We start from the raw sequence: 25,602 nt of genomic DNA, 5'->3' as shown, positions 1-25,602 counted from the left end.
AATCGATTCTCAAAGGGCATGTAACTCTTTCGAATTTCGTACAGTCGATTCGTCCGGTTCTCCTCTGATTTGTGTGTTATTGCGTCCACGGAACAGATTCTTTTGACATTGATCATGACAACATTTACTTAAACGGTGCTGCCTGTGGAGATAATAATTCCCGCTCACGCGAGTTTGCGTCGTTTCCTGAAGAAAAACTTTCAAAAACCTGTTTTACTGGAGGGTAGGTAATTGTACTAGACGTCTGCTGAGAGCTATGTACCTTCTATGAATAGTTAATGAAATTCACCTGCGGAGAGGCACTCTCGTGCGCCGCTGGAAAAAATGTATCTCATACTAATTTACCTATGCAGGACGTTTTCGCGTGGCAACCGAGCAACCGTGGCAACTTTATGCAGAAGCAAATGTTCGTAAAACCCGCAGTAAAACGTTCAATAAATATTTATGCCAAGACTTTGCCAAGGTAACAATATATGGGCGACGCTTTTAAAAAATTAGCATTTATGGAGGTACGTTAAATTAAAATAGACATGAGTCCCACAAGAAACATTCGTTCCACCCAAGAAAAAGACATCTAAAAATATTTAAACAATTCTACGAACTTACTTGTGTACTAAGAATGCGAAGGACACGTTAGGGAGCAGTGGAAGCTATTTTCATGTGAAAACTGCGCTCAGAAACGATTGCGAAGTAATGGAAAAGAAAAATCTTACCGCCAGATGGCGGGGACTACATACGCGACGTTATGGAGGTGATCAGACGCGACGCAACGGAGTAAAAGCCATCTCCAGCAACAGGTGGCGACATTAGCGATGAAATGATCGTCTTAATGGCCTTTTGGCGACGAATATAGGATCTAGCCGTTTTCCAGCGATGATGTGCGGCAGCGCAGGAAATTATGCGACTTCGCGGAGGGTATCGCGAGCAATGCGAGTCCCTGGATGCCCGGGGGATGTAGGTTTTCAGCCGGTAATGGGTCTCGGAAGCTGTCCGAGCGTGTACTGGTGGCTCTCGTGTGACAAGAAACGCAAAGTATAGTTATTGATCCTAATTCGTTTGCGTCGGGGTACACAATGCTGTTGCGCGGCTCTTCTTGCGGGCATGATCGATGGCTAGATAAAGCATCGGGGAGGTAGAGTAATCGGGCCTTAACCGTCGCACATAAATCAAACGACTTCATCCACGGTGAAAAGAAACGACGAGCCGCGATGTATACGACATAACGATGCGTAAGTGGATTTGGAAAACCGGTAGAAAACCTGATCACTGCTGTCTCGTTCCCTCTTTTGGTTTCCTCGAGACAGTTTATGCGTGTGCAGGTGTACAAGCTTGCGGGTGTGCTTGTGTTCTCTCTCTCTTTCTCGCGCACGCACGGTTTAATGAAGTGGCTCCGCGGCGGTTGTTCGATAATTTATGAGCTCGTATTAATTACGGAAATATCGGGTACGAAAGTGGATTGATTTTAGCCGGACGAGATCGAGAAGTATCATAATATTGGTAAATGGAAACGAAGCGAAACGACCGCGTGGTAGGGAACCCGCTGAAAGGGAGAAAGACGAGAGCCAGAGATGAGGACCGGGCTGCGCATAAGGCAGATTATGCAGTTGCCGATTTCTTTTTCGCGGGACACGCTCTCTATTCACCGATCCGATCGCAGTTAATGAGCCAGATCGGCAGAGAGGCGGCCCAGCCGAGCTGAAATTTGCCCCGGCCGTTTCCAAAAAGCTGCCTCATTTCTTGATTACACCGTCGCGTCGGTATACGCTTCGACAATTATGCAAAACAGCCATCCTTTTATTCGCGCCCCGGTGCACCGTCCCGCAACGCTGTTATTATTCTCTCGCTCCCGGAGAACAAAAAACCTAGCGACGAATAATGCACTTCCGCCGCCGCGCAGCTATAATAATTCCCTCGCACCTCGACATCGTCGAGCCTGGACCCGGCTCGAACGTGCCAGGAAAAAGAGGATGGACTGTACCCGAGTCAGAAAATCACTGTCGGCGATGTTCCGACGCACTCTGTTTGCCTACCTTCGTTTTTACTAACTCAATATCAATTAAAAGAGTCAGGTAGGCATCGAATCTTCCTGATAATCGCAATGTTGTGGGTGAGACGTTTCAAAATTTTTAAAACAATTATGCACAGTGTTTGCGGTTTTCGGCTAGGCGGAAGTGTAATACGGAGAGTCAACCACACGTTGAATCATGTGGCGAGATTATTATTTTCCCCTATCATTGCTGAATGGTTTATTCATTATCATTAATGGCTTATTTGCTAATAAAATTACTCTGAAGTTGATAAATGTAGTGGCAAGTCTGAATGTCAGCTAAATACAGCTTATTTTTCGTGAACCAGTATTAAGACCTGTAAGTAGGCGTGATTTCATCAACGCTCCGATTTCCACCGTGGGCCAACTGAGCGCTCTACGGAGCAAACCAGCTTCGGAACACGCTTTAAATCGTTCGAGCCGCCAAATGCAAATCCCACGTCAAAGTAGGCGTGGCATCGGCGCTCCGATATTCTCCAGGGAGCCAATTTGGTACTCCACGGGGCAATCCAGGACCAAATCAGCTTCAGTAGCCGCTTTAAACCGTTCGAGCCAGCAAATGCAAATCGGCGCTCTGATATTCTCCGGGGAGCCAATTCAGTGCTCCACGGGGCAAGCCAGAACCAAATTAGCTTTACAGGATGCTTCGCGTCGTTCGAACCGGCAAATGCGAATCGTGTTGGATCGAAGGCGAGCGGGCAATCTGGCAGGGCTCGGATTTATATTGCGATGTGGCGCGATAATTCTCCGGACGTTGAAAAACCGGATGACGGGTTGGCGGCTTGCTTCCGGCGCAGAAAATGTCGCCGCGCAGAAGCGGCCGCGAGAACGTTGAACGATTCTTTTTCGTTGCGCAATCCACCGCGACGGCTAATGCGATTAAAAAGGCATTACGATTACGTTCAATTATTAACAATTACAAGCACGACAAAAAACGGTAATTACCTGCCATTAATCAACAGGAGAGCCCCGCTTCTTTGTGGGCCCTCCTCGCCTCTTGCCTCGCCTCACCGTGCCGCGCCTCACCTCCTCTTTGCCTCGCGCTGCCTCGGCGTTCGCCACCACTGTTCACGGTGTTTCGCGTGTCTCCTTTTCTTTCCGGCATACCTGCCAACCGCCTCGACCCGCCACAATTACTCTGCGCCCCGAATACCGCGAAATGCTCGCTTTAAGAATTTCGCAACGCGGGAAACGCGCCGCGATCCTTCGGAAAGATAACCGCCGAGGAAATGATCTCATCCGAGCAAATCATGTCCTCGAAAAGTGTTCGAGCTCGCGCGAGAAATGCGAACAACCTACCAACAACCGTGCGATTATCGCGCATCTCGATGCAACGAATCACTTTTCAGCAACAGTTCGCAAAGGTACATATTTCGCATTAGGAATAGCGATTTGACACAGGACGCAACACCTGCAGGACCGACATTACCCACAGATCTCGCCAGTCGATCAGGTTAGGTAATAAGCGAGCTCGGCAAGAAGCATCAGACCCGCGTAACTATGAAATTTATCGTCGCAGCGGTGACTAATTATCGGTTTCCATTAAACCGTTTTTTCTTTTATTCTTCCCCGTGAACGCAACGCGACGCCTTCATATAAGCATGCAATTTTCCACGACGCGCTAGGACCCGGGGGACAAGGGGAACGAGATGCAGTTTAGTAATTAATGGTGACATTGTGGATAATTAACTGCCGTGGATAATTGTGATTGTACTTAAGTCCCGTCTGTCGGCCGCCGGTACACGCGTGCAGGGAAAGAGAAACAAAACGGACGAGCGCTTCAACGTTCCGCGTTGCTTATTCGCCGACCTAGCACTCATGGCACTTATGGTAGCAGCGGTCTCGTCACCGTCGACGATTAACGCTATCCTTCTCTTTGAGAGACTGAGAACTCGGGGATTCTCAGAACTGCGGCGGGAACCGGAAAATAATGGAAAACACGCCGCCGTGTGTTCTCAATATTGTTACTTTTATCCTTGTTAGCAAAAATAACGCTTGTTCTCTGTAATTGATTGATCACACCTGTTGGGCGTGGCTCGCTAATGTGATTCTCTGTATCGACGAAGTAGACGGTACGTAAAAGTGCACGTTCTCTGTCGAATGTCCAAAAAGTGGCTACAATTAAACATTTAAAGACCCAACGCGAGTTAATTTTCCTGTAGCAACGATTTAGACCAGGCCTGGCCAACCCAAATGGTTTCACGGGCCACTTTGATGACGCGTAACGTTACAACGGGCCGCACTTTAGGTAAACATGCTTTTAAAATATGTAATACAGATACAAAATGAATAAAACTTTATTGTTATACTATAATTCAATATAATTAACTCTCGAGTCTTAATGAATGATATATTTGTTTATCCTTTCTTTCACTTAACTTTGGTAAATCTATATTTATGTTCGACGTTGCACATCTTTTGTTAGCTGGTTCTCTAAATTGGCATCAGTTAATGAAGCACGTGATGAACTGTTTGTAAATTTCATCTTCGAAAAAAATGTTTCACAAACATATGTGGATCCAAAAGCAGTTACAACTTACAACTCGTTGTGCAACATATCTTAAGTTGGAATATCTCTCAAATGTAATATACGTATTGTATAAATTCAATTTTGATGTGTACGAAAAAATTTGTTTCATTTCATTGTTGCACCGTAACTCAATTATATCAAAGATATCAAATATAGAACTGGAGTTCATAGTCGCACTTGCGTATTATAAGAATGACACTTCGTTTATTTAATATTTTTTGTATACATACAACAAGAAACAAAAGTTTCAATAGAAATATAAAATCGCCTGGCGGGACGCACAATTTAACATGGCGGGCCGCGCGTTGGCCAGGCCTGATTTAGAGTCTCAATAAAATGTAATTCTCAGTGGCAACAATTTAGGGACTAGGTAATTAAAATGAATAACAAGAGACCATCAATAACAAATGTGCAAAGCGTATTTAAAATAGAGCTGGCAGTAGCTAAAAAGTGGAATAAAAATGTCGGATAAAGAGTGAATAAAAGTGGACCGAATAGACGTGATTAAAAATGTCGATTTTGCACGTCCCGTGAGATTAGCAGATTAACGGTGTGTTCCATATACTCGACGGCAAGACAGAATGGCCCCAGTGTTCATTTCTTAGCGATTTCGTTCGGATAATGATAAGAGAGTATGTTCGACGGGCGAGGTTTACACGAAACAGGTATCCGTTGATCGGTGAAGGTACGTTGAACCGCGGGGATCCGCAAAAAAGAAACGAGAACTCTCGCCGTCAACAATTTATGACGGGACGAGTGTGTGGTTCCCGTGGATGTGTGTATTTAGATGTAGATTAGGATGCGTGCAATTACGTTAGTACGCCGGTAAATTGCACATCGGTGGCCGAGCGTGATTTATCGTGCGTACCGCGCGGGGCTCTCTCTCTCTCTCTCTCTCTCTCACTCTCTATTTCTGCTTAACGATCGTTCGTTATCGACGATCGACCGACGCGACGTAACGGGGGCTCGCGTCAAAATCGTGACCTCTCGTCCACGGCCCTCGATTAATCGAACGAGGCCCGGCTTATCGCGTTTCACTTACGTTTTACTCCCGTAAATGCCATGCTTCATGCTTAGCGAGGGAAATTTTCATTTTAATCAACCGGTGCGAGATTCCAGTGTTAAATCCCCGACTATTTTGCTGGAACAAAAATTTGATTTTGAATTTGATTGTGCCATTAAACTCGTCTCTTGTTGTCAATAATGTACAATATAAGCGCATAAGTGGTTCTTATTATATTAATGTATACACAGAAAATGTATCTGAAGTGAAGATACATTTGACTGAAGAATTCCATATAAAATCTAGACTTGTATCTTACAATTAGATACAGGGTGAGTCCGAAGAAATATCTCCGTTACTTTTCTTTGTACAAAAAAACTTCTTAGGACAAAGTTACACTGTTTGAAGCGCCACATGTAACGGTGTAAGGGAACAAATTTTCGAGGTCATTTTTTTACGAGATTTCAAGATCATTGATATTTTTAACTTCCCGATTTTATAGGGAAGTTATTGTAATGACCCCGAAAATCGAAAATCGATTTTTTAGCAGATCTTCACGTTTCATGGTCATTGCAGTCATTCTAGACTATTTTAAGCAAAATGTTCGTATGTGTGTGTGTGTGTGTGTGTGTGTGTGTGTGTGTGTGTGTGTGTGTGCGTATGTCTGTTTCTATGGTATCAAATTTTTCGTTAACGTTTTCTGAAAAAGTAACAACGCGATCAGAATGATGAATGATGCAATCGATGTGCCCCGTCGTAACTTAGAGCTGATTAGATTTTGGTCCATATTGGTCAAGTAGTTTTTTAGATTTTTAGTTTTTTTCGAACGGAGTTGATTCTACAATGCAATTTATACGAGAGAATGGAAAGTTTCCACCGAAGAAACAAACGTAATTACACAAAAAAATTTTTTTTTCATTTTTCTTAAATTAAAAAAAATTTTTTTAATTTAAAAAAAAATTTTTTTTTTGTACCTTACGCTAATGTTTCCGCTTACAATAATCGAAAATTATCCCAATGCAAGAGTGAGTTAATCATCTCTACTCCCGAGAATACATTTTCAAAGAATATCGATGAAAGTACAAAAAAAATTTATATTACAATCTTTAAAAAAACAATCAGTTCAAAACGAATTATTAACTGAGATTAAATTGAAAATTAATATAAACAATATGATAATTATTAATAACATTAATGTTGAAAACGGATTGGTTAATGGAGCACACATGCGGAATATTAAAATTTATTACTTTTCAAGAAAATACTAAAATTCCGTCTATATTGTGGTTAGATTTTCAATTGGCCAGAGTAGGAGTGAAAGTAAGAACTCGTTATCGTGATTATATGAAAAATGCAAATATTCATCAAAATTTGCCACCAATAATAAAAATATCGAATCAAGTAAATATGTCGAGTGAGGAAAAATATCAAATCACACGTAGTCAATTTCCAGTGGTTCCTGCTGAAGCGATTACGATTCATAAAAGTCAGGGACAAACATACGAGAAAAGTATGTTTGAATTTTAAAACATCAGAAAAACGAACTTTACACATGTTGTATGTAGCACTGAGCAGAGTTTCAAAATTGAGCGGTTTATATATTTTGGGACAATTTAAATTAACAGTATCGAAGAAAACCAAGGTCAATACTGCTAACCCGGATAATGAGGAGTCGTATCGTTTGCGAAAAACTATAATAATTAAGACAATTTATTTTGCAACATCAGTACGCTATAACAAGGAACCAAGCGAGCAACGAGTCTACGATGTTCGTTTAAGGCGACGCCATATAGCAAACATCTTGATAAGTAGAAAACTATTGAATTTCCCTGAAAACGTATAATCTTCTTAAAACGTACTAAAAATAATGATAATAATATACTGCAACTAACGAATCGGGAAGTTCTTTGTGTGGCTCGTGGAGAGTCACACACCAAATCAAAAAAACATTAATAGCTATAGGTACTACTAGCCATGCGTACCACTAACCCTTTCGCAAGAGCAGTCCTATCCGCGAGCTCGCGAAGCGAGCGAGCAAAAACAACCCTACTCGCGAGCGAGCGAAGCGAGCGAGCAACAATAACCCTCTAGTTTTAAATGGAATGAGGTATTTTTTTATACATGAATCGATGCAGATGGACATTCGTTATAAATAGCACTAACGCATGTATGTCGAAAAGTTAGTAGTTCAGGAGATATTTCAATTTAAAGAACTCTAAAAGTTATTTAAATATCTTGTGAACTACTAACTTTTCGACAAATATAGGTTAGTACTTTTTTATAACGAATGTCCAGTTGCATCGATTGATGTATTAAAAAACACCTCATTCCATTTAAAAAAATATCGATGACCTTGAAATCTCATAAAAAAATGACGTCGAAAATGTTTTCCCTTACACCGTTACATGTGGCCCTTCAAACAGTGTAACTTTGTCCTAAGAACTTTACTAACAATAAGAGTCGTCCACGAGAATCAAACTTTAACTCCATTTCCAGAGATCCATAATAATTTTGATTTACATAAACAGCCACAAGACTAAGGTTAATATCCGCCGATCATGGCTCATCCGGTATCGATTATAAATTAATTATAGCAACAGTAATGAACAGAAAATGAAAAATCGAAAGCCCTGTACCATTTAAACTCGTTTGATAGTTGCAGCGCTGGATAAAATCGGAAAGTAATATCGAATCGATCGAGATAAGCGATCACAGACATCACGCGCAAACATCATCCGGAGTGATCGAGCATGCTCTATGAGAATCATTAACATCATTCGCGAGAGCGCAACAGATTCGCGTGGCAACCGGGGGTCTCTACCTACCGCGCGCCGTTCGGCTTTTATTTACAGATCGAGGATAGGTTCCTTTGATTTTCGAGTGATCGATGATCTACCGATTTCCCTGACGTCGACAAATCGTGCCTCGGGACCCTATCTGCCGATTGGTTAATTGATTTCGCGGATCGGACGCCGCCGCCGATCGAGCCTTTTCCAACTTCGCGATTTCGAACGCTGATTTTCACTCGGTTCAAAGCGAAACGAATTTGTGAGCCACGTGATACCATACAGCACAACTATAATCGATGCCTAGCCTTGTAATACAACGGAATACCCATTTTCCTGGCCAACAAAAATTTCAACTAGTACATACTTTATTTAAAAAATATACAGGTTCTCTAGAAATCTCAAGAAATACTTCTGGAACGCAATCTTTGGGGAAGCTTTTAACTCTTTCAGCGATGCACTTTTAATCTCGTCTTTGGAAAACAACGACCCTTTAAGGTACTCTTTATTTTGGGCGCAAACGAAAAATCACACAAGGCCATGTCTGGTGAATATTGAGGCTCGGGCATCGTTACAGTGTTGGTTATAGCCAAAAAATCATGAACAAGCAATAAAAGGTGAGCAGGTGCATTATCGCGGTGCAAAAGCCATGAATTGTCTCGCCACGAACAATCGCTGATCGTATCAAAAGACATGCAACCTTCTGCTGCCAATAAACTAAACATCGAATACGACAACCAATGTACAGACACATTTCAGACATGTTTACGCGAAATTACAAAATTTCCGTTACTTTTTGATCACACCTCGTATGTGTATACTTCACACTTCTGTGAATAGGCGAATTACAAGGTGACACAGTCTATTAAACCGTGAAATTCCCCATGCTGTACAATTTTTTCCTATTTCGAATAATTACCCGTTGTAATTTAGGTACAGTCTGTACTTACGCGGTGTGTCGATTATTTGATGCCATTGCTATCATAATCGTTAGACTGACAATCGAGCGTCGAGGCGCGAGAACGTCGCCTTCTCTCATTAGCTGCGAACAGATTCTTTCAGCAAATCGTAGAAAAACGACGAGCACACGCTTTCCCTTCGGGTTAATTATACCCGTCCAACGTTTCGATCGTTCTGAATGGATAAGACAAACACTGGTGACTCCGTGGAACATTATTATGCTCCTCAAAATGATCGGCCTCTGTAGATTTGTCAATAAATCGCCGAGAGGTGCTGAAACCGTGTCGAACTGCACTGTTTCACATCCATGAAGTGCATACATATTTTGTCTATGATGTACATATGTAGCTATGACATACATATAATAGGTACCTGTATCTTAGGATTTCATATATATATATAGGACTTCATTTTTGTTGGAAATGACCCTTTTAGGTTAATGCGATCGTTGCGCCTTCATATTGATTCTTGATCGTGTAATTTTGTAATTCTTAAGCGGCCCCTAGACGTTCAATAATATTGTCAATGTAGATTGACAATAATATTGAAGCTCTCGTCAATACGCGTCAATATAATCGCGTCAATCTAGCTATCAATACGGCGACTGCGCATTGTGACGCATTTGTTACGACGCGACGACGCGACGCGGCGATTTTCAAATTAGACCGTCTCGCCGTATTTACTTTTTAAAATTGTTTCCAATACAGACGTGGCGTTCCTTTTATCTTTGGCACAGTGTGTGAAATAAAAAAATAAAAAGAAGAAGTAGACGCTGGTTTAAAGAGTAGTATAAACTGAGAACACTTTTTCTACTCGTGAACATTTATTAAATTTTCTCAGAGTGACAGAACCAAACGATTATAAAAATTTCCTCCGCATGGATGAAGAGTCCTTTAATTATCTATTGGAGCTAATTAGGCCCAACGTTGAAAAAAAGGATACCGTGATGCGTAATCTGTTCTGAGCAATCACGGTATAACGCAATAAGCATAGTAGTAAATTCTCGTTCGGCGTCGGAATCGTCTATAACCAGTGCGCTAGCCATTTTGCCTGAACGTGATGCGATATGGTGCAAGATTTCTCGCGTATGCGCGGCGTTTCTTTTTTGTTTTATACAGTATATTTAGTAAAGTAGATAAAATGGGGTACCTTGAGCACCCCACAGAATTTAAAAAAATTATCGAGAATCTTTCTCGAGAATCTAACTTTACTGAGGCTGAAATCGCGGCGCATGCGCGAGAAAAGATGCACCATATCGGAACACTGCGAAGGCGTACTGAATTGTAACATTTGAGTACTGCAAATTAAATTGTGAGAACGAGGAACGAGTGAGTGTTAAATACTGTGAATGTCCATAACTTGTTAACACAATCGAAACGCTGTTTGGCGTTTCGCCAGGGAATTTGGTCGGCCCATTTCCAGAGAATATTTTCCGGCGAATTTCCGAGATTAGCAAATCCGATTCGACGGTTTGCAGACAATTGGCAGGCGAATCGCGCGTGCCTGCAAATTGAAGCGTTTGTGTGATTCGTGGACGGGCCCGCGTGTTGAAAGCGGGTCGGATCTGCGGGTACATGTTTTGCCGGGGCTGTTCATGTCGATCCTTTGAAAAGTAATTATCTCCGCAAACCCTCGCCTCCGTCGCGGGCCGATTATAATTATTATTAATCCCTCTTTCCTTTATCGCGAGAGGCGAGCGTCGGCATCCAATTCAACACAAGACGCCGAGCGTTCAAGGTGGACGAGGTCCGGGAACCTCGAGGGGGAACAACACGTTTTTCCGCAAACAGTATCAAAATCGATTTGTCCCGAAGACGGAGGAGGATCTCTCTCTCTCTCTCTCTCTCTCTCTCTCTCTCTCTCTCTCTCTCTCTCTCTCTCTCTCTCTCTCTCTCTCTCTCTCTCTCTCTCTCTCTCTCTCTCGGATCCTCCTTCTCGGAGACATCGCGACTCACAAGAATCGTTCGTCAGAGAAGCGAAGCGTAAACCGATATCCATTGCGCAATCGGATTTATCGTTGCTGCGTGCGCTGAAATTTTAATGGGTTTCGCTGCAAACGAATCTGTTGTAGCTTCGTGCCGGAAATAATTTATTTAATCAATTATGCGGTAGCCACTGTTTTCGAGAAGCTTTCCCGCTGTTTTATTAGTTTGTTGTGGAATCCCTGAGGCATAAAATACACTTTATCCCTCGTCGTAAAATATTTATTTTTTGCCTAAACGTGGAAGAGTTCTTTTAAGAGCATAACATATCGCATAATGGATGCTCCTATTATGTATTAGAATAGAGCTGAACTTTCACTCGCGGGACCATAAATTTTCCACTTTTCTAAATGTAATATTGTACAATTCGTGGAAAAAATGATAAAAACTTTAATTTCTCGTGCGCGGAATCCAAGTTCCAGTGTGCGGAGTTCACTCGTTTAAAAGTTTATACGGGTGTGAAGTTGCTCGGTTTCAAGTGCGTTTGAGAGGTTAGAACACTGCCATATTGGTTTCCGTCTGTCTGGGTTAGGTTTTGCATTCCTCGCAATAGAACTTAATATACTAAGAATTTATCGAATTGTATATAGTATTACATTCGGAGAAGTTGAAAATTGTTGGTCCCCTAAGTGAAAGTTTAATCTAAAATAGGCATGATTATTTATTTAAAAGAGAAACTCTATTTCAGGGACTGGGATGCTTGCAAGGCTCAAATTGCGAACATAATTATGAAGCTTGTTTTTATTGAATAATTATCTGATACTTACAGCAGCTTTGTTGAATGTATTACAATGTTTTGTAAGGGATATGTAAACGAAATGGCGGCAATTAGTGTTCAATTTCAATTTTATCCCGAGGCAAAATGGTTCGCTCGAGTCAGCCAATTTTGTTTCTGAATAGTTATTTATTATTTACGTGACCGCGGACGTATAATGCTCAAACAAGATTGCCTCTCGTCGCCACGAAATAATTGCGATCACAACGTCTATTAAGATTCCATCGGTATTTTTACGCTCACTCGGTGTACAGGGTGAGTCACGTTGACTCGCGTTTCTCGGATAACTTTGGAATTGTGTGTGTTCCTTGACTAATTGCTTGCGAAAGTTACATGACATCAGGAGAGTCACATTAGCAACTTATCAGAGTTTACAAGGAGATAAAGACGGTAGAATTTCGAAAGTCAATTTTATCAATCTACATATAGCTGCGTATTCAAACGTTACGTTCAATCAAATATTTTACATGATTCGTGTAGCTATCAGTCAAACCACAGCGGTTCCTTGAATAATTACTATACTGCGGATTTTATGCATTTATGACAAAAATGGGTGTATGCAATTTAAAACAGTGGAGGTATTAAAAAGATTTAAGGCCACCAGTGTATTAGTTTTACCTTAACAAGATAATTAAAAGAAGAGTGAAATTTTTATTTGGCTCCTGTGTCTTGCATTCAATGCAAACATTTTTTATTTTGCATAAAGATCCGCAGTCTAATAATTACATACAGAAAATGATTAAATATTAGGTTTATGTGCAAAAATCTTTATCGTCAGTACAATGCACTTTATGTACAACAAGTTTCCCTTTGGGCTTTTCTTGCTTTTTCAAGCATTATTAGAAGGAACGCTGTTTTATAAAAATTGCAACAGTTGCAACAAAATTGCTACCTAGTTCCAATAAAAAATTCCTTTATTCGCGCGAATTTTCAGCACACTAGGTACAGGTACTAGTGTACAGGTAAAATGACTCACCCAGTATGTCCAGGTTCTGACTAGTCGAGTAATCCGCTCCATTAGCGCGTTAATTGAACGTTACTGTGCGTTGACAGAAAGCTCGCCATTAAAGCATAGCAATTGGTGTCGATTGACTGCCGTGTCGATATTTGAATTTGCATCGACTTCATCGCGGCACGCTACACAGTGATCTCGAACCAAGACTGTGCAGTTCAGAATCGATACAAATGAACTGTAACATCTGTTACTTATAACAAAAATTCGTAGATCAAACACGAAACATTAAGGAAACTAATATCAAATAAAAATAATTTGTTCTAACTCTTCATCCGAGGACTGTATTTTTAGCTCGTAGATTTTATGCATTTCTAGCATATTTAAAGTATACCTACATATGTATATGTATAAGGTAACATACTTTGTGTATGTATATACTCGGAGGAAGAAATACATTTTTCTATAACTCCTGTTTTCTACAATCTGACGATTTTTATTTTGCATAAAGATCTAGCTAGCCTATCAGGAATCTGCCCCGCGATTAGAGGCCTTTACACTAATTAGAGCCAGTAAGAATAAAACAATGAAACAGCTAGAGGACAACCGCACAGGATAGGAAAACTATCGAGCGCCGGCAGCAGGGCGATTCGAGGCGTATCAAAATAAGAAAGATTCGTTCCTGCCAACTTAATTACTTCTTACGATCGGCTCGGAGAGATAATTCCCATAGTACGTTACGTTACGTAGCTAATATAGTGGTTATATCTATGGAAGCGGTTCTGCCAGCATGTGGACCCCCTAGCCCCCCCCCCATAAGCCCCCATCATTCTGCTTCGCCTTGTCCCGATACGGCTCTCGCCTCATCTCGCTTTCACATCTTTCAATCTCCGCGAGTTTCTTCATTGTTGCAATTACTATCGGCGAAAGGGGGGACCCTCTGAAAGATTCGGGGGGACGGGTGGAGGTAATTAATTCGAGCAGGTGAGCGAGGCGGGGGCGTGAAACGCAGAAGATCCGCGTCCGGAAGGTAAATATCCGTCGTTATCGGGGGGCGCTATCTCCGCGAGCAGCCACCGGCTAAAAAGGGATCGCCGATAATTCGTAATTGCTTGTTATTATCGTGCCCGGAGATCGAACATGTCCGACCGTCGCCGGTTCTTGTCGCAGGATGCATTGATGCGTCTATTAGCCGGGAATTTGCAAGTATGATTCGATGTAAAAACACCTCGTTCGGTGTAACGCGCCGGGCGCTGTGTGTCTCGGTTCCCTGGTTCGTCGGCTTATTGTTAGATGCATCCTCGGGTGCAACAATGGCGGATTGATTCGGCACCGTGGGGAAACATGGCCGATTTTCTGGTGCAACCACCTGGAGAGCCCATGGATATTGTGGGATATTAGGTACTTCATTATATGTATAGTCCAGATTATGGTTTATTAACTGCTGGAAGTTCGGATTTTTTACAATAGGCTGGGCTAAGGGTTGGAATGTTTCTATTTAGGGTTCGTAGTTTAGAGTCTAACTGTATTACTCTCGTTTTAGGTAGTTGGTCTCATGTGTAAACCGTAAAATGGTGGCATATCGAGTATTATTAAATGGTGGAAAAATTCCCAGTAAGCAATCTGATCTTGATTTGATATGGACTTGAAATTTGACTCAAAATACCGACCCATCTGTTTCCATATTAGGCTCGGTATATTTGACAACAGGTTTTGCTCTCTGCAGATTCTGTGAACATAAGGACCAAATCCTCTTTCAAACATGCTTGGCACCAAAACGACTGCCTTTTGCTCGCAAAGTATGTATAATTGCAGACATTTGGTCGAACTGACTCTGTGTAGTGATATTTATAAAAATGTAAATGCGACCTATGTGGGGACAAGTATGGAAACCTAGAGCATTTGACAAAGGATTGCAGGATAATGGGGGAAATGATCAAGCTCGAGGATGTAGTGAGCGGGAAACAAGATAGAAAGGTTGAAGAGTGGTTGGAGAAGTTGAGGAAAAAAAGAGAAAAGAGAGCATAAATAAGCCAAAGAGAATACCAAACCAAAAATGCAAAAGTTAGGGAATAGGGAGGGAAGCAATAAGTAAGGAATTAAGTGGGTTAGTGATAATTAGGATACTAAAAGAGTAGGACAGGGTAGGAATGTGTGAAACATAGAAATGAGTGAGAGAAGGTATGGACCGAATGTGTGAAATAAGATGGTTTTGTACAGATAGGTTAATGTAAACCAAGTCACATTTCTTAGCTGTAAGGCTGAAATAAAGCAAATTATTATTATTGTTATTATTACTAGATAGTTAGTGATCAAAATATTTGTATTTATGGTTAATAGTTTAGATTTTGAGTCCAGGCATTATGTCAGGCCACCTAATTTCTCAACGACTAAAACAGAAAATATTTAAGACATGCCTCAACGATAGCCCCAAGTGTGTAAATAACTTAATGATATACATATTTAGTTAATAAACAGAATTTGTTCCGCGAAGCCTAACCGCCGTGAAATATTGCACCCGTGCCCACCGCAATTAGAACCGTGACATTTATGTTTCACATACGGACAGTTAACAGGGTAGATCTGAATTCAGAGTTTCGATTAAAGCCCCAGGAAAAATTTATAGCTTATCGTTAAATTGCTAAACAGGCGAATGAAAAATGTACGAAGCGGACCAATGTATAATTAATTGTGTAATTACATAACTCGGTTTTTTTACGAGCTGTGTAAGTTTGAAACATGCGGGCAATGCTTTCTCGATGAATCATAAGAGATTGCCTAGGAATGAAATGAATGGAGGATAGTAATAATAATACGTTTTTATATCTGACAAGCGGCCATTAAAACTACAGAAAAGAAATCCAAAGAGCAGTGCTTCATTCTATGGATCATTGTGTAAGATCGAGTGAATGATGATTGAATGAATGGGCAAAATTCAGTGCCACATTAAATCGAGGATGTCATTAGATTTTTCAAAATATTTACGAAGCTACTGTCTCTTGAAGCTTCCGCGAATGTTAAAACAAAATACGAAGGTAAAAATGATCCACGAGTAACAATTGAAAGTTCGTAAATTTGAAAGGAAAGCCAGAGAACTACAATTCTGATTAATTTCCCTGTTTACAAATTACCATTTAGAATTGTTCATTTGCATAAACACCCGCAGCCTAATAATAATAATAACCACCATCCGTTCTAATGGTTAACGCTCGTAATCGCGTGCGCTAGGCGGTGTGGTATTACCGCTTACACATTACAAATGAATTTCTGTTGATGGGCGGCGATAAAAAGGCACGAACATGAAGAGAAGAATAATTTAAAATGATTCTTTGGAAGCGCGCGATTGTTGACTTTACTTGGTATATATGTAATAAATACAAAACGAACTCTCTAGACTTAAATTCCGCTCTCTATGTACACATATTACTACTAGTAATATGAAGAATTAATTTTTCCAACAATTCTTTTACGAAGAGAAACACTAAATACTGTAGTATAAATTAGCAAAAATAATTCTCTGCAGCTTCCAGCTAATTCCCCAAGCAGACGAAGCTTCTTCGCGCCACTGTATCACTATTGGAAGAATCCTAACTCCATCGATCCTGAAGTAAACTTCAGATCCAAAGGCTAAGATAAGGAGACCAAGGTAGCAATCTTCATTCGGTGTGTACGCAACACAGTGTTTCCCAGCGTGTAGAATCGCTCGGAAAAGAAAGTCGTGGAAAATTCTCGAGGCCTCGACCACGCGAGCCCGTCGTTTCATGTTCGCACTACTGCCAGGCCTAAGCGGAGAGTCGGCCATTAAAACACGTCCGCGAGAAACACAAGCGGCCTCAATGAGTCGGCTAATTAGTTTATTACGCCGCGCTAATTTGTATGCCCATAAATCGCGATCGTATGCGCACGGACGCGTAATGCGCGGAGCTTAATGCGCGGTTATACGTGTGCGTCGCAGAACACCTGTGTGTGTTAGTATAATTCTCGCGCATAGTAGCGTGCAAATATGACAGTGAAATGACTAGCAGATTTTCGAGCCGCTTGTTCTCCCTCTCTCTCTTAATCTCCCCGCCTTTCCGTCGGAAATCGCTCCATCCGAAGCGTCTAATCGAGCGTGACGCATCTAATCGAGCATACGCGATACAATATTACGGCCGTGGTACGGCACCGCAGAAGAAATAAATTAACATCGTAAATTCCCAGCGGCCAGCGATGAATTAACGACGAGTCAATTAACGCGATCGACTTTCTATCGCGCGGCGGACTTCGATTACCGGGCCCCGGTTCTCCCTTCGAAAACCAGCTCAGCGGCGCGCCAATCAACATGCCGGGTTCCGCGTCACGTGGTCTGCTAAAGCACTCGCTAAGAATTGCTAATTTCTTGTCGGTAGTTGCCTCCTTGTATTCTCCCGATTGCTTTTGTTCGGATTTATCGATGGTCCAGTCAACGGAAAGTTGTAGAGGGAAATGGTAGGAACACAATTTTTAACTTTGGGTCTTTCTTTGGACTAGTTAGGAGGTAAACATACTAAAAGTCCCCACTCCTAGGAGGTGAACGGGGTGCAGGGGGCACGTACAAGGTCTCCTTTTTCGGTTTTTCGATGTATCTCGGAAACTATGCGTCCTACCGATAAGACTATTCTATACAAATTAAAGCTGACAAAATGTGCCACAAGATTGAATGGATTCAGTTTTTCGCTATCTCCCATAGTTTCCGAGATATCCGCGCTCAAAGTTCACTTTGGTATTATTTGTTCGAGTTAGTGTTTTTGCTTCAATTTCAATTTCAACTTCACTTTCAATTTCGACTCCTCAATTTCAACTTCACATTTTCAGTTTCCACTCCCATGTTTCAGTTTCAACATCAATTTCTCAATTTCAACATCAATTTTTCAAATTCCACTTCACTTTCAACTTCACTTTTTCAATTTCCACTTCCATTTTTCAGTTTCAACATCAATTTCTCAATTTCAACATCAATTTCTCAAATTCCACTTCACTTTCAACTTCACTTTTTCAATGTCCACTTTCATTTTTCAATTTCAACATCAATTTCAATTTCAATTCCAACATCAATTTCTCAATTCCAACATCAATTTCTCAATTCCAACATCAATTTTTCAATTTCAACTTCAATTTTTCAGTTTCAACATCAATTTCTCAATTTCAACTTCAATTTTTCAAGTTCTATTTCAATTTTCCAATTTAAGGTCGCCCTTTTCGGTTTTCCGCTTATATCTCGGAAACTGTGCGTCCTACCGATAAGACTATTCTATACAAAATTAAAGCTGACAAAATGTGCTACAAGATTGATTCGCTTCAGTTTTCCGCTATCTCGCATAGTTTCCGAGATATGCGCGCTGAAAGTTCACTAATTGTGCTGAAGAGTTAGCTAATCAAATAAGGCAAAAATTTCTTTTTTACAATTCATGAACTTTGAGCGCGGATATCTTGGAAACTATATGAGATAGCGAAAAACTGAATCTAATCAATCTTATGGCACATTTTGTCAGCTTTAATTTTGTATAGAATGGTCTTATCGCTAGGACGCATAGTTTCCGAGATATAACTGGAAAACCGAAAGAGGGGACTTTCTACGTGCCGCCCTGCACCCCGCTCACCTCCTAAGAGTAGAGACTTTTAGTATGTTTACCTCCTACTAGTCCAAATAAAGTCCCAAAGTTAAAAATTGTGTTTCTTCCATTTCCCTCTACACCCCCCCCCCCCCCCTGAGCATTCATTGACTGGACTACGGGATGTTTAGCGCAGTTGGGTTTGAGAAGTTTGTGTGAAGGCATGTTCTAAATTCTAAATGATCCTGAATTCGTCTTTCTGGTGAATATGTGGAGGATGGGTAGGAGCTCTGGCTGGCCCCCGGGGGCAAATAACTCCAGAGACAGAGGTCACCGTCGCACAGGGAGGCATTTGGCTGGGAAAAGCAGGTCAACACTGTTTTAGCATTATTTTAAGACTGGAAGCCATGGTGTAGCATTAGACTGAACACTATCAAAGAGTGATATTTAAAAAATTTAGGTTACCATAAATTTTTTTGTATTTTTTTGTATTAACATTTTACCTACCGGAACCCTATTAATAGGAGTTTCAATAATTGTGCTGTACCAAAGAAAGCATAGAAATGTTCTTTTACATTGCGATCTTCAATGAAACTATTAGATGACGTTATTGAGGGTGACTTGTCAGTTTATAACGAAAATTGCTGTTGCTACTGAAGGTTCCATTAAAAAGTGTTTAGTCAGGTACCATAGATTTTTCAAAATTATGCAATAATCACCGGTCGGTAATGTGTTAAGATTTATAGATGACCGAGTACCGATTTTCAAATCAGATCCCCAAACAGAATGTTTCTGGTATTTGAAAAACTGGTTATCCGCAAAGGGTTGAATCGGCGCGGAACGATGATCGGAGGGCTAATCTACAGCTCGCCGATCAAAGCCCTGACGAATCGAGATTGATCCCTCTCCGGGGATCAGGTTCTTGATCATTTTCGAGTCGGCTTGTACAGTGGGAACGCGGTGACGGAGAGCCGGAGACACGGAGGAGGGCGGAGCTATCATTCCTTTCACCGACCTTGCCGCATTAATGATCCCTACGAGCCCACACTTCGGCACGTTCGACGCCGTGAGTGATCATGTAACAGCGTTCGATTCGCTTGTAACGACCAGAATCATTTTCACGCGCGATCGATACCTCGGCATACCACGGCTCAGGAGGATCCTCCGCCTCGTGCTTACAAGCTGCTACTGATAATTCCCCACCGCAATTTGCAAACGTGGCCCCCGAAGACCCGCACCCTGTCGCGAACCGGTCTTCCCCCGCCGTCGTTGTCGTCGTCGTCGTCGTAGCCACGGCCTAATGAAATCCGGCGAGACCGTTTGTCTCTTAATTCGTCATTATCGAAATTCGATCCGGCCTGCGAGATCGACGGGATCCTGAACAATTTTCAAACGGAAAACACGAACAGTCCGTGTCAGAGATAATTCTCACGTGCGACGTCTTGTTTCAGGTGCCGAAATTGTAATTGTTAGGCCTAGACATTAATTTAAGTACTTCTAATTTGACGAAATTTTCATGTAAAATCCCAGTAAGCAATCTGCTCTTGGGCAGCTCGTGGAACGGAAACTTTGTTATAGTAACTATTGTATATATGAGACTAACCCTTTCCGGGATGTAAACGGATAGTCTTGATGTGCAACCGACTTTTTTTAAGTTAAATTCCTTTGGACGATAGGTGAACAATAGGGGATGATTTCCGACTTATCGGATCGTGAGTTTTGCTTGGCGCTTTCGCGAACGGTTTTTGTCAACCGCAGGGTATATTACGGCGTTACGGTCGCTTATCAAACTAATTCCCACTAACTGTTCAATGTTCGAACTCGCGGAGGCCTAGATGAAACGGTTCCGTCGGAACGATGCACGGCCTGTAAGAGAAGTAAAGGCCGAGGCGGTTCAGCCGTCGGGTTTTTAGTCGAACCGATTTATCGGAAATGAGTTTATAATGCTGGTAGCCTGGGACCGTAATGCGCACGATAAGCGAGATCTATGCCCGGCCGAGGCTTTCTTCTTTATTTTTGTTGGCTTTTGCCATTAAACATCGAATACGCGCGGCGACGTGCATTCAGGTTCGTGTTATACGGCCGGGCGAGGATGATAGAGAAGGAAAACAAGTAAGAAACAGAGTAAAGAGAAGGAAAGAGAGAAGAGAAAGAGGGAAGAACGCGTAGGTAGCCTTTCACATTATAATAACATTAATGGGTTCGAAGCCGCACTTAATGCTCGTTCGTTCGTTGGCTAGTTCGCTTCGTTATTAACTGAAAATTACCGAAACCGAAATCTAATTCGCGTAAACACTGTAATTTCACGGGCGGGAAGGAAGCGACTGTTCGTGGCCAGAGCGGATCCGACAGCTCGGCAACGCTTCGCTTCCAGCTTTTAGCCTCCGAGCGTCTTTTTTCACCCGAAACGCTCCCATTTTTCGCGCGGCTACGTTACTTCTGCTATTCTTCTCATCACGAACTGTAAAAATAGACCGGCCGCACGATTCGTACCCTTCCGCACGCTAGCAGCGCTCCGGAGCAGTAGAATTGCCCCGTGCGGCAAGGACTCGCTCCGCTGGGAGCGGGAGCAGCGAGGCGCGGGCCGCTCTGGAGCAGCTATACAGGAAAAAAGCGAGATTGATAGTCTTCTGTTGTTATTTACTTCAAAACATTGCTCCCGCGGCAATCTGAGGTGCTCTTCGCAAAGTTTTATTAGAATAGTCCGCAATACATTAAAAGTTGCATTAATCTTCGGTTGTATTTAAAGTACGTCTTTATATTCGCATCACGACGAAATACTCGAAGGTTCGTACATTCTGTGATTCGACAGAACGAGGACAATGAGGCTAGCTTCCTGCGGAAGCTAAACCGCGAGGATTTCCCCGACCGTACGTGGAATCCGATCGGATTGTTGATAAGTAGTCGGCAGTGGCTGCCAACAAATCAGTCAAAAATTGTGCGTTGGGAAGCACGCTTCGAATTTCACGACGGTGACAAAAATTTCTGCAAAGTTCTCGTTCAAGTTGAGACCTCGTTGGTTACGCTGTCGGTAAGAGCTCTGATTCTATGCTGGTCCACAGGTTTATCAATTCAATCGTTGTGGTACAGTGTGCACAATTTATACAATTTATGGCATTTAATATTTCTCCACGAACTGTGCCCTTCGAGGCAGTTGTGAATGATAGCATGCGTGGGCGGTAGTACAGCAAATTTGAACGACGATTTGTATAATGTTCGCAGATTATTCGACGCGAGGAGGAGGCGTCGAGCCAGCTGCGCCGCAGACGAGTCCTGCGAGCAGCACGAACAGCTCGAGCCAGGTGAATCAGGGGAGCCAGCCAGCTCACCATCCAGCTCACCCGCAATCGGTACCGCCGACTACAACGACGACACCTCAATCCGGTCAAATGGGGATCTCCACGGATGAGGTGAGGCCGACCGAGGAGGAAACCAACCACCCCAGAGCAGCGCCGACCAGCCCTGAAAGCGAAGCCGAGGTCGACGACTTCGTTCCGAAAAGGAAACAACGCAGATATAGGACTACCTTCACCAGCTTCCAGCTAGAGGAACTCGAGAAAGCTTTCTCGAGAACTCATTATCCGGACGTGTTCACCAGGTATGTAAACGACTCTTAGTTACGCACAAATACCCAGCTTTGTCCCTGATCTAATAAACCTTTGGCAACTCGTGCTAGTAGACAGGTCTAGATAGTTCTAAGGCTACCTGATTCACTTGGAATGTACAGGGTCTGTCCGGAAAGTAATGCGACCACATTAAAAAAAAAATCTATTAAACATATGGGTACAAACCTTTAAATTTCTTCAAAGTAGGGTCCTTGGGCATCGACACATTTTTTCCAGCGCGATTGCCATGCTTCGTATGCTCCCTGGAAGGCGTTTTTTGGAACCTCTCGTAGTACCCTCGTCACAGCCTCTTTGACGTGTTCCACGCTTTCAAAATGGCATCCTTTTAGCACATTTTTAATTTTTCGAAACAAGAAGAAGTCGGCGGGAGACAAGTCAGGACTGTACGGGGGTTGAAGAAGTGTTGTGATCCAACTAAGAAGTACCGTTTACTGTTTTCCCCGTAATCTACGGATAAGTTTTGGTTGGAAGTGCTCTACGAGGCTGCGACGAGGGTACTACGAGAGGCTCCAGATAACGCCTCCCAGGGAGCATACGAAGCATGGAAATCGCGCTGGAAAAAATGTGTCGATGCCCAAGGATCCTACTTTGAAGAAGTTTAAAGGTTTGTACTCGTATATTCAATAGATTAAAAAAAAATGTGGTCGCATTACTTTCCGGACAGACCCTGTATGTACCGTGGTGAGATGAGTAGAACCAGTGGTGAGTTATTGTGCGAGATTTGTCGCTCATACGGGTCCAGAACGGTAACGTATCCATATTATTTATAATGATGAGGTAGTGGAACAGTTATATTGGTAGTGGGGCAGTTGTATTGGCGGGAGAGTACCGATATTTTACGGGGTGTTCATGGTACCCCACTTTATCGATAATTTTACTTTACTGAGGCTAAAATCGTCGCACATGCGCAAGAACTCTTGCACAATATCTCGCCACTGAGTAGAACAGCCCCGGAAAAAGATAACTTTAATCCGCCTTATTTTAAGTTAAGAATAGCTTTGGAAAAATTGTCTTCCTTGTGGTTGTTATAATGTCGCGATCATAAAACTTCGCAAAAGTTTCTATTGCGGTGAACTATTTTCTGCTGGGAAATTTGTTTGTTGCTATGGTTAAAGTAATCTTTCGATCTTTCGAATCGTAATCTGTGCGCTAGCCATTGTGCAAGATTTCTCGCGTATGGGCAGCGATTTCAGCCTCAGTAAAGTAAGATTCTCGATAAAACGGGGTACCTTGAGCACCCTGCAGAATTTTAAAAAATTGGTACGATTTGATTCTGAAAAATGAATGTATAACATGTGTATTTCTGTATATTTTGTAACTCATAGGACATCTCTTGGAGTCTTTTTGTTCGGAATAGATTGTTTCGGTACATTCCTGCCAATATAATTGCCTCAGGGCTGTGCTACCTCATCATCGTAATATAGATACGTTAACTGTTTCGCCCACGCATGCGCGAGAAATCTTGCACCATATCGCATCATTGTCTAGTGAGATTGACGAAATATTGACAATGAACCTCCTAAACGTCAATGCGCGCATCAATATGGCTCCCGTCAATGCGCTTCAATCAAAATTTCTATCAATATGCTTCAGTATATTGACCAATGCGTTTGAACCCCTTCTAACCGGTCAATATGCCCTTTCATTGCGCCTCGTCAATATTATTGAATGTCTAGGGGCCGCTTAATATCTAACATTCAGCAGAGTTCACAACGGCATCACCACCCTACACTTTCGCAAATAAAATCGTAAGGAATAAAAAAATACAAAATTTTTTTGTTCACGGGACCACCCCGGGGACATACTCTACAAGATGCAAAAGGTTTCGTTCCGATTGGTCCATCCATCTCGGCGTAATCGGTGAACATTCATAGAAAAAAGGCACATACAGATCGAATTGAGTAACCTCCTCCTTTTTCGAAGTCGGTTAAAAACGAAAAACGTCTCGTTAACAAATCAAAAATAAATGGAATGGAACAGAGTATGTTCTTCGAAAACCTGGCTTGTGGAGTGTAAACGAGTCTTCCACGCGACTGATAGTTTGCCGGCGTGTATACCTCCCGCAGCTCTAACCGATGGAAGAGGTGTCTAGTCGCGTTTGTCTGGTTCCAGCCTGGAAGTTCCAAGCTCCCCATGTAACGGGATCAAGATACAGGAGGAACTCACAGAGCCGGCTATTAGTTCCTACCGGGCCGAAATATTTCGTGACTTGGCTCGCACACGTCGCTGCACTCCCGTGTTTATCGGAGAGCCGTTTCAAACGAGATCGTCAACTGACCTTTCTCTCCGAGATTTGCTTCACGTGCGAGCATCGATTAGGCCTTCAACTTGATCGTAAAACTTTTACGGTAAATGTACCTATTACTGCGGTATTTTTTCCCAATCAGAATAATATACGTGAAAATATACATATATTTTGCCCTGGATAAATTAGTATAATTCATTGAGAATGTATTCTCGTTGACGAGGCAAACAAAATTGTCAGTCATCCTCATATTTTTATAATCTCAGGATTTCAAAAAACATTCTTCGTAAAAGGTACAGATAAGTTCGCTGGCTGATTTTTGTGTAAAATTGCAATTTTTCAAAGAAATGTAAAGAACCAGGGGGTTAAAAGTTCGGTTAGCTTTTTAACAATTGTAGTCAGTGGGGAATGAAACAATAGTACCTTTAAAAGGTACAGATAAGATCGCTGGCTGATTTTTGTGTAAAATTGCAATTTTTCAAGGAAATGTAAAGAACCAGGGGGGTTAAAAGTTCGGTTCGCTTTTTAATAATTGTAGTTAGTTTAGTAGGATAAAACAATAGTACCTTTAATTTTGCTTAATATAAAACGATTGTTAAATTGGCGTGTGTGCATAAAACAGGAGTCGCATGAGTCAACGGACACGCGTGACACATACAAATCGGTTATGGTAGCCTGCACGGTGGCCCTTAGAAAAATCGTCAGGAATACGAACGCACGATGAAACGCGAGACGGCTGAAATTATAGACAAACGTTGCATAATGACGTCGAACGATCGTTAACGTCAGACGCAGACCCTCCGCGGAATCCAGGAAACCCAAGCGAAGATGTATCGATCGTCGAAACGGCGAGCGCCCTGCCATCGATCACGCGATTTTTCCTGATGGCGCGTCGTCACGGGAATTCCGCGGTGTCAAAACCGCAATTTCACGTTATTAAGCTTCCGCTTTAACTTCCGCAGTGGTGCATTTGCTCGACATGTTGACCAGAAACCATATTTTTCCACGATGTTCACAGAAACGGTTTTTGAGATCGCTCAAATCGAACGTCTTACCAAAAATGCGATATTCATAATGATTCATAAACGTTGGTCTTAAGTCAATTTTGATGAAACTTGCTTATTTT

At 42.1% G+C, this 25,602-nt stretch overlaps 1 protein-coding gene across 1 annotated transcript in view; it reads left to right on the top strand.

The window, feature by feature from the left end:
* The window catches only part of LOC143208607 (homeobox protein aristaless), a 188,571-nt gene that overhangs the window by 128,344 nt on the left and 34,625 nt on the right, over positions 1 to 25,602 (top strand). The window contains exon 2 of the mRNA XM_076423137.1: positions 21,828 to 22,203. Coding sequence (XP_076279252.1) covers positions 21,828 to 22,203 — 376 coding nt within the window. The remainder of the gene's footprint in view (positions 1 to 21,827; positions 22,204 to 25,602) is intronic.

The sequence above is a fragment of the Lasioglossum baleicum genome, chromosome 5, assembly GCF_051020765.1.
Source record: "Lasioglossum baleicum chromosome 5, iyLasBale1, whole genome shotgun sequence".
Taxonomy (NCBI): Eukaryota; Metazoa; Arthropoda; class Insecta; order Hymenoptera; family Halictidae; genus Lasioglossum; species Lasioglossum baleicum.
Note: the sequence above shows the minus strand (reverse complement) of the source record. Positions and strands in the feature narration are given on the sequence as shown.